A 9,899-nucleotide genomic window follows, 5' to 3' on the forward strand; every position below is an offset into this window, starting at 1 on the left:
CTAGAACATCTCCAGCCTTTGGTTAGAAGCTGAGCACACAAACTGTCTACTCTGCCCAGTGTCTCTTCTGTCTCAGGAGCTCAGAGCCAAACCCACTGCCGTTGAGTCAATTCTGACTCAAAGCTTCCTGGGGAAAATCAACGTTGGATTTTGTAAAGCCTGGGAGGGAGTGGGGGAGGGGGCAAGTACTTCACTGTCATGAAGTTATTTAGTGAGCATATTAAAGTGGGTGCTGCACACAGGCCCTGGGGTGCTGGTGAGTGTTGTGGTCAGAAGCTCCTCTGTCCTGCGCAGAGTGGTGAGGGCCTGGTGGGCACGGGGCACAGCTTTCCCTCTCTAGCTCCCACAGGGCTCCACACTCGTGAGCGGAGGGGGCTTCCAGGTGGGGACCCATCCCTTGGGTGCATCTTAAAGGTCAGCCTACGGGGTGGGGGGAGGGGAGTGACCAGCAGCCATGGTGGCACTAGTGACACACGTGCGTGGGTGTGGCTGGCTCTGTTGGCAGCGACAGAAACGAAACCCTCTTCACGTGCACAGTTCGGATGCCTGTACCACAGGGTGAGAGGAGGATCTTTTGCGGTTCTGTAATAGATACGCTTGTCTGGTGGCCAGATAACAGGAGCTGGGGGCGGGGGCTCTGGGGTTCCGCTCTGTGGGCAGTCGTGCTGCTAACCCCAAAGCCAGGCCTTTCTCAGTCTGAACCCACTGATGGCTCTGAGGGAGAAAGATGCACGGTCTCCTGTCACATGACGGAGAGCCCCAGAAACACAGCGGAGTGTCACCTGTGAGCGGATTCCGACTCCACGGCCGAGAGGTGAGTCAGTGAGTGCTAGGAGCGTGCAGGTCAAGGCAGAAGAGGAAAACACATGTGTCTGGCGGATGCATAATGTCAAAAGCCAAACTCACTGCTGGTCACTTGGTTCTGACGCGGTGAGCCCCTCGCCTGTAAGGCAGACTGGAGTTAACCTCCTAGGGTTTCGGAAGCTGTAAAGCCTCACAAGAGCAGGCTGCCATATCATTGTCTATCAGAGCAGCTCGTGGGTCTGAACTGCTTCTCCTTTTGTGATGAGGGTTGGTTTTGTACCGTTGAGGAGGCGCTGACCCTCCAGCCGGCTTCTAGAGGCAGTAATTGCAGAGGAGAGTGTACACCTTTCTCCCGTGGAGCGGCTGGTGGATTCAAACCACTTGCCTTTGGCTTGGCAGTGCTGCTTCTCCTTACCACTAGGCCATCAGAGCTGCCAGGTCCTGTGGTTAGCAGTTGACGTCTCCTGAACTAGCTTCTCGACAAACTCAAATTGCTGCTGTACAGACTGGTGGGTGTCTGAGCTTGAGGCTCTTCCTGGGAAGAGACTTCCTGTCTTTGCCACTTGGATCTGTGTGTGGTTCTGAGCGGATCGCCTTTGGTTAGCCCAGCACCTTACCTGCGGCCCAACCAACACTGCCAAGGCGTAAATCTTCGTGGACGCAGAGAGCCCTTTTCTCCTCTGCCCTTCTGATTACTGACCTTTTAGTTCACAGTCCAGCACTTAACCACTGTGCCACCAGCCTCCATGGTTCTGATTCACAGTGCCCGTCCATCAGTGGCCATCTACTGAGTTTCTTCGTAAGAGGAAGACTGCCCATCATTCTTGGAGTCGCTGCTGATTTCAGGCTGGACTGTTACGTTACACGTACCACCTCAGAGCTCACAGTAATAAAGCATCACACGGTCGGTGCCGTCGAGTTGGAACCAGCTCATAGCGGGCCCTGCAGTGGGTTTCCAGAGGCTGTGAGAAGCACAGGAGACTGCACAACCCTCAGAGCAGTGGGTGGATTTGAACTAGATGCCTTGAGGTTGGTAGCAGAGCTTCTTACCACTAGACCTTATATACTGTGATTTTAAAAAAACTAATCGCTGTCGAGTCGGATCCAACTCATAGCTCAACCTGAGGTGGGTTTCCGAGGCTGTGAATGTCGTGGGAGGAGGTTGCCCATCTTTCTCCCATAGAGCCGCTGGTGGGTTTGAAATCTGGGTTTGTCACCTGAGCGCTCTGACTTGGCAGTCAACCAGCAAGTTGGCCACTAATATGGGGCGACTGCATGACCCCATGTGTTAGAGTAGAACTCTTCCATGGGGCCTTCTTGACTGTAGACCCAAAGGGTTTTCTTGACATTGTCGGGCCTTTCAGAAATAATAATAATAATTACATGTAAGTAATAGCACGTCGGAGACCATGCGTTAGGCTCAGAGAGACTCAGTCACTTACTCAGAGAGGCACACCCATTGGTGCCCTTCACAGTGAAGCAGAGAACTGCCCACAGCGGGTGCCTCACACACAGTCAAGGTCACCGCCCAAAGTTAGAGCTGTGGAAGCTGGCAGGCAATTTTCTAGTCTTGTCCTTCCTGAAAACACGCATTTTAATTTTGCATTTGGATAGTAGATTGCTGGTCTGAATTTTCTTTTTCTTTTTTTTAACCTTTTGGCTTGGAGAAAAATTCCCTCTGGTTCTGGTAATTACCCTTCCTGATATGTAAATTGATTACAGAGGTGTCTTTCAAGTCTTGCGTGTTTGATTATCCACCAGTCTCATTCTGCCTCTTATTTTAAACTTATTTTTAGCACAGTCCTTGAAAGCTCAGCATGAGATTGTCCATCTTCTGCTGGTTCTGAACTGCCCAAGGTCGCCGCCGGCAGCCCTTCCTCCCACTGCCTTGGAGTCATAGTGGTGGGGCAGCTAGTCCTGTCTAATATGGCGCTGGACAGGTGGGTCCCAAGCTCCAGGCTCTCCTGCTCTTGATCAGCTTGACCAGTTGTTGCCTGGACCCCATGCCCTGTCCACAGCAGGATTAGAAGGGTGCAAGTTCATCAGAGCCACGGAGCCCCGCTGGGAGTAAAAATAAGAACCCCCTTCTGGCCTGCATTGATAGGACTTTGCATCAGAATGTTTTGTTCAGGGCTCTGCTCCAGAGCAAATCAACGTGCATTTCATATCAGCGCCCAGCTCTGCTTTGGAACCAGATTGTCTGCCTTGGTCCGTTTGTTTTCAACTGGTGAGAGCAGTGTGTCTTGTTTTGGGGGTGCACTGGTAGCCCTTGTGGGGCTCCCCTGTGTCTTCTTGGTGTCTGATTGTTCTCAGACCACTCCACCTGCCCACCCCTGCTCCTTGGATGTCTGGGTGGGGCTGATCCCCTAAGAATAGGGAATTTTGTGGGGCTTGCTTTGATTTGCTTGCTGGAAGATTAGTACAAACGCAGGAAGAAGAAGAATGCACGGTGGAGTGATTGCTGCGGAAGAGAGGCTCTGGAGGGGTTTGCTGACAAGTCCTTGTTTAAAGGAATTCCCCGAGAGATTTATGAAGCCTTTCCAATTTATTGTCTTTCAAAGTAGGTAAGCAAATAAATAAGTGGTTCTATTTTATTGTAAACACAGACAGTGTAAGATTAAAGCCGGAGGAAACAGGACTCCTTTTTCCAGAGAGTTTCGGGAATTCGGAAAAGACTGTTTTGTTACAGTTTTTGGCTTGAGTAAATTTTGCGTCCAAGAGATAAAGTCTAACCTTGACATTCTGTGTGCTGTCCGCCCTCCTGGAAGAGCGAGCCTGGTGGGCACAGGAGCGCTGGGCGTCGAGGACCAGCCTGCCTTGATATCCAGAGACTTCCAGCCACCCCTATAGACAAAGGCTTCCCCAGACTGCACCAAGTTTGGTCACAGCTGTCCAGAGGGACACGTGTATATGCCCCTGAGTCACACCCCTGTGTAAGACATAAATCCACCCCATCAAATAGACAGCCTCCCCTCTGGTTCCCGTTCCTGCCTCGAGACCATGCCACTTTTCTGCTTTTCAGACTCCTTCCTTGAAACTGTGTGCTGTCCATCCCTTGTTGGATTGGCGTGAAAGACCCGAGTGGGTGTTTGGGATGTTTAGGTGAACACACGGGCGCATGACGGTTTCTCAAGTGGTTCTGGTGGTAAAATGTGGGTGAGGGGGCTGCTGACCACCTTGTCCTTCCCCCCCGCTCCCCTCCCTCCCTCGAGCACTTTGGAAATAGCTTCGGGCTGTTTCAAGGCCGTTGGGGAACATTCTGTTACCATTTTGGGGAGAAAGCATTTTCTGAACATCTGGGTCCATAGATACGCCTGGGCTCTGCGCCTGGGCTGGTGCCACAGTGGATTAAACACTTGGTGCTAATCCATTCTTGGATAAAAAGATGTGGCAGTTTGCTTCTCAAAAGATTTGCAGCCTTGGAAACCTGCTGGCTCGTTGTGGAATGTGTCGTAGAGTCACTGCACGTTGGAGGAGGGCAGGGTGCTTTGGTTTTTAGTGGGTGCTGTGAGTTGGTGGGCTTTATGGCTTAGTGGTAAGGCGCTGCCAACCGACAGGTACATGGTTCGAATCCACCACCTGCCTCTCGGGAGAAGGACATACAGTCTCCTCCCATGCAGCTGCTTCTGAAAACCTGCTGGAGAGTCAGCGATGAGACTGTTCCTACTTGATGATCTCTAACAAAATCATGAATTGGGCACAGAGTCTGTAGGTTTTGGTTTAAGGACCAGTGAGGACTCCCTGAGAGGTGCAAATGGTTAAATCTTCAATGACTAACCAGAAGGCTAGTGGTTCAGGACATTTACAGGTTTCTGAAAAAATAGACTTGGTGACCTACCCTTCTGAAAGGTCACAGCCTTGAAAACACCAGGAAGTCCAACTCCGCATGCATAAGTTGCCATGTTGACTTGATAACAGCTAACATGACAATCAAAAGACGAATTGCATTGGGGAAGTCTGCTGTCAGGGACCTCTCCAGAATGCTGAAGAGCAGTGATGTCAGTCTGGAGACTAAGGTGTGCCTGATGCAGGCCATGGTTTTCTCAATTACATGCTGTGCCTCAGAGAGCTTGACAGTGACTAAGGATGACAGAAGAATCGATGCCTTTGAGTTGTGGTCCTGGAGAAGAGTGTTAAACATACTACAGACCACCAGGAGAACAAGTAGGTCTGGCTTGGAGAGGGTGAAACTAAGTTTCTCCTTGGAGGCTTTTAAAGCTTTGTCTCACATGCTTTGGGCATATGGCCAGGAGGGACCAGTCCTTTGAGAAAGGACTTCATGCTTGGAAGGCTGGAGGGAGGCACAGGAGAGGAGGACCCTGGATGAGGTGGATTGACATGACAACTGGGTCAATGAGATTAGGTGTGTTTGGAGTCTGTGAGACTGGCTCAGGATAGGGCTGGGTTCAGAGCTGTTGTACATAGGGTTGCAGGCGACTCGATGGCACGTAACAACAGCAGGATGATGGTGACGTTTTGAGTGGTGACCAAGTTTCCCGCATGAGGAGCTTTGCACTAAGGTGGGCAGGTCTATGTGGTCCAGCTTTCTTGGTAGAGCTTGTTTGAGAGCATCCTTCCCGCTGGGGCCCCGATGGCCATTTCTCCTCCTCATGTCTCCCTCTGACAGCACCCTGGGAAGTGGACCTTCCTCAGCTCAGGAGAATGAGCCGTGGGGATGTGGGGGGAGGAGCACGAGCCTATTCGTAACCAGAGGATGGGGAGTAGCCAGGTGAGACAGTGGGAGTGGGCGGACGCATCCATACATCCCCCCTGAATGGAGGAGGAGCTTGTTAGCCCCAGAGTTACCCCCTAAAAGCCTCATGGTGACCCCATGCACAGTGCGAGGAAAGATTGCCCCTTCTGGCGCCGTCTGACCTTGGTGCCCAGAGGGTTGGCCTTGGCTTTTCACTGGAAGCAGGTCGCCTGGCCCCTTTCTCCAGTTGGTCTTCGTCGGGAGACACCATTGAAACCTCGCCAGCATCAGAGCAACACATAAGCCTCCACAGATAGGGAATGCATGAAGCACCTAGCCTGGGTATTGAACCCAGGTCTCCCGTGTGAAGCTGAGCGAATTTACCCACCGCTGCCTCCACTTAGTGCAGGAGGAGGTGCCATCTAAGTGACCCAGTGGGACACAGTGGGGTGCAGTCAGCCCTGACCCGCTTGCTCCTGCTTCCTCTCTGGCCCCCTCCTCTCACAGCTGCCTGCGGTTCCTGGAAGCCTCGTCCCTTCTGCAGCTGCCCTGAGTTAATGGTCTGGGTGGAACCAGCTTAGTTGTTGTGCACCTTCCAGTGGGAACTGACCCACAGCTGAGCCTCCAGCAGGTGTCCGAGGCAGTTAATTGCACAGGAGGAGATTGGTCATCTTTCTCCAGAAGCAGCTGGTGAATTTGAACCATGTGCCTCTAGGTAGGACCAGCTTTGAGAGTGATATATGAGTCCCAGGTAATTCTTAACTGGCAAGCAAGGCCCTGCCCTACCCGGCCCTTGTGAGTGGGACCTCAGCTGACGCCCTCTTGCCCCTGCGGCTGGAAGGCGTGGCCCCGGGGACAGGAAGGCCCACCTCCTTGCCCCTGGATGGCTGATGCCTCGCCCTACGGGAGTTGCCACAGTAGTGAGGTTGGAATCCCCAGGTCCTGCCTCTGAGGCCACCGTCCTTTCTAGAGTGAGCGGAATTAACTCCGCTGGACGGAGCCCCGCCTGGGAGCTGGTGGAAGGGTAAGGTGGGGTGGGCAGGGGTGAAGAGGGGTGGTTTCGCTGTTGGCACACACCCCCCTAGTCCTTAATTCAAGGGGAGTGGACAGCTCCCGATTCGGAAGCGAGAACCCTCTTGCCTTGGTCAGTTTGGACCTGGAAGGAGAGGGCTGCAGCCCAGGGCACAATGGGAGGCTTGACCACCAAGCCAGGCGGTATGTGAGCCTGGAGTAGAGAGGGTGGGGCCGGGGGTGGGGGGGGCTGATGTGCATCTTTAGAGAATCAGTCCTTCAGCCCAGAGTGTATGGGTTAACACCATTCAGAGCCTTCTACTGGAGTGCCCTGTTTATAAAGATGGGGGCTGTTCCGTGTCCCCGACCCTAGGAGAGGAGAGAGGAAGCGGGTTATGGGCTGCTGTGTGAGAAGGGGGTCAGGACGTCCTTCAGTCCAAGGGCAGGGTCTTCACCAGATTCTCCCAGTTAAGCGTGGGTGGGCCTGAGCGTGAACCTGGACGGTACCCTGGGGTGCCCAGGACCTGCCTGGAGGGCCCAAGCAGGCCTGAGAGGCTCTCTTCTGGAGTGGAGATGAGGGGGTGATTCTGGTTTCCTGCTGGAGAGGGTATGAGCAGTAGCCCCATTCAGTCTAGGGCCACCCCACCCCAAAGAGCCTGTGGAGGGGAGGAGGGGAGGGTCCTGCTGGGCCCGGTCTGGCTCTCCTTGTCCACAGCTGTGGGCCTGCACCTGAAGTGGACTCTCGCCTCCGTGGAGCTGGCTGTCCCGGGCAGAGTTCTCACGCACAGCCCGAGTCACCTGAAGCCTAGCTCATCCGGGTCCCTCCAGGAGGTCCCTGGCTTGTCCACTGCCCATCTGGGTGAAAGGGGGCCAGGAGAGAGGTCAGGTTGGACACTAGGTCTGGATTCTCCACTTGGAGGCCCCCTATTTCTGCCCTCGCCCCACTGTCTTGTCCGGCTCGGGTGAGCAGGCCCAGGTGGGCTCGATGGAGGTGCACATCTCTGCTTTGATGCCTGTGGGCCTTGGGAGGCACCTGGGCTCACCCATGCGCTGGGAGCCCTAGCAGGCCCACTTGCTGAAGTGGCCGTTGGAGAGGACTTGTTTGGAGAGTTTGGGTCTCCGTGGGGCAGCCTTCTCTGTCTCGCTGGACCTGGGACAGGACACGCCTTTCGGACATTATCTGCTCCCTTTGTGATCATGTGCTTTAAAGCCTGCAGTTTGGGTTTTTCCCCATTTGTTATAATATCACACCTGTCGACAGGAGAAGTAGCTCCTCTGCTCTGCACACCAGACACTGACCAGTGTCCTTTGGACCCCATGGGCGTCAGCAGGCCGTGTGTCACATGGCCAGTCTCCTCGGCGGCACCTCGAGGGTGAATTGGAGTTTTGGAGGATAGCTCCCTTGGGCATCCCAGGGGTAGCTCTGCCTTGTGCTGTGTGGTGGGCACTGATTGGCACACTGCAGCCCCTTTCAAAGAGGTGACAGGATTGAGACACAGACCTGGGGTGGACGGGCAGTCGGACTGGTCTTCTGTGACGTGGCAGAGGAGTCTTGTCCACCAGGTGACTCCTGGGCGTCCAGATAATACTTAGCTTCCTGAGCTGGTTGAACTGAGCAGGCATATCTCATGCGTCATACAGCTGCTGACTTAGCCTGGTGTAAAGTGCTATCTCCATGCCAGTGTGAGCAGGGCCCGGGGGTCTGGAGCCCCTCTCCTCAGTGCAGCCTTCCTCATCTGCCCAGTTGTGGGGCCATCTGTGGAAAATACGGTCAGCCAGACGTAGAACTGGGCCATTGATTTAATGTTCCGGTGTTTCCTTGTTCTTAGGTTACTCCCTGTGTTAGCTCAGGTTGCTCGGAGGATAAGGAGTTGTACCACCAGCCCAAAGGCAGGTGGTTCAAACCCACCAGCTGCTCCAAAGAAGGAAGCTGGGACAGTCTCCTGTGCAATTTAGAGCCTTGGAAAATCGGCTGGAGGGCTGGCGCTGCGCGGTGCTGAGCTGTCGTGTGAAGAGATCTTTTGCTGGGGCCTCATTCTAAGCATCATTTTGCACCATACCATTAAAAATGTTAAAGTGTTTGCTGATTTGTGTTTATTGAAATGAAATTCATTAGGAAGATGTGAAAATAGCGCTCAACTGTTTACCAAGGCGGGTTCTTGTTTTTGATATTTCATCACATCATCTGTTCTCACTCGACTGTTGTGGAATTTGTTGGGAAAGTGTTATGCAGATGAAAATCCACATTTTAGTGGAGCTTTTTTGATTATTCAAATGAGTTGATGAGAACATTCTATCCAAGGTACTTGGCTTGACATTTGGATCTAGATCTGAGTGGCTGTGGTAAGGCCTGGCCTGGTTTGGCCCTTGTTTTGGGGAGTTTTGCATGTGCCCGGAGAAAGCTGTGGGGAGGGCGACCCAGCACCAGATGCTGAACCAGAGGATGGTTGGAAACTTCCCCGCCAGGAAGCACTGCCCCTCGCCCACTGTGTGTCCAGCCCCAGCCTTGGCGAAGATCACCTGTGAAATGGTGACCACTGCTTCTCACAGGGCTGTTCTGACTGAATGTCGTTGGTTTGACCGTGGAATCTAGTTGGTCATTAGGTTGATTGAATGCCGGCCTTTACTTGACTGTCATTTTTTTTCTTGCTCACTAACGCGGAGTCAGATTTCGTGAATGTGGAGGCATTTTGCAAACCTGAAAGTTTTATTATTAGAGGGAGGCATTTTCTAAGCAAGGGTCAGTTGTTCAACATTTTTTGATTGGTTGGTGACTGTCCAGTTGTGGCCAGATTTTTTTCATGGTCTGGCCACCAGGGGATTAGTGATCTATTTATAGAGTCGCCAGCATCTCTCTTCAGATTTTGTTCAGAGGTCAGATAACCTGGGAGTTGGTGAACTGTAACTCCTTCCAGGTGAGCCTGCCCTGGGGCCCAGTGGACCAGAAGACCTGGTATCCCCTGAGGACACATGCTTTCTTCCTGCAGGTGGGGGCTTGCTGCTGGGAGTGGCTGCTGGGGCACCACCCAGGACTTCAAGGTTGTTCTTGTCAAGGGAATGTGGGTGGGAACTTGAAGCAGTTCAGAAGGGAGAGTGCCTGCCTCAGCCTTGGTCAGTTTCCCTCCTTGAAGCGGTAACTGCATAGAGAAAATGCAGCTGAGGGATCCTTGGCTTTGAGGAGGATGGTGGGTGCCTGAGCCACCCTGTGAGGAGGGAGTCGCCCACCCGTCAGGAATACTGGTCTGGTCTTCCAGGAGCTATTAATAAGCTTCTGTCTTGAGCTAATAAGCGTTTTATGGGCTCGTTGGAGAAAGCAGAGTGCATCCTCTCACTTTCCTTCCTGTACTCATTCCTCTGCAGTTAGAGCCTCAGAAACCGGGGTGGGGGTGGG

At 53.2% G+C, this 9,899-nt stretch overlaps 1 protein-coding gene across 1 annotated transcript in view; it reads right to left on the bottom strand.

Moving 5' to 3' along the window:
* Positions 1–2,579: 2,579 nt before the first annotated feature.
* The window catches only part of LOC102847911, a 74,439-nt gene continuing 67,119 nt past the window's right edge, over positions 2,580–9,899 (bottom strand). The window contains exon 11 of the mRNA XM_006880135.1: positions 2,580–2,798. Within this exon, the coding sequence (XP_006880197.1) occupies positions 2,580–2,798 (219 nt within the window). The remainder of the gene's footprint in view (positions 2,799–9,899) is intronic.

This window comes from Elephantulus edwardii, unplaced genomic scaffold (assembly GCF_000299155.1).
Source record: "Elephantulus edwardii isolate Elephantulus edwardi_28Jun2011 unplaced genomic scaffold, EleEdw1.0 scaffold00006, whole genome shotgun sequence".
Taxonomy (NCBI): domain Eukaryota; kingdom Metazoa; phylum Chordata; class Mammalia; order Macroscelidea; family Macroscelididae; genus Elephantulus; species Elephantulus edwardii.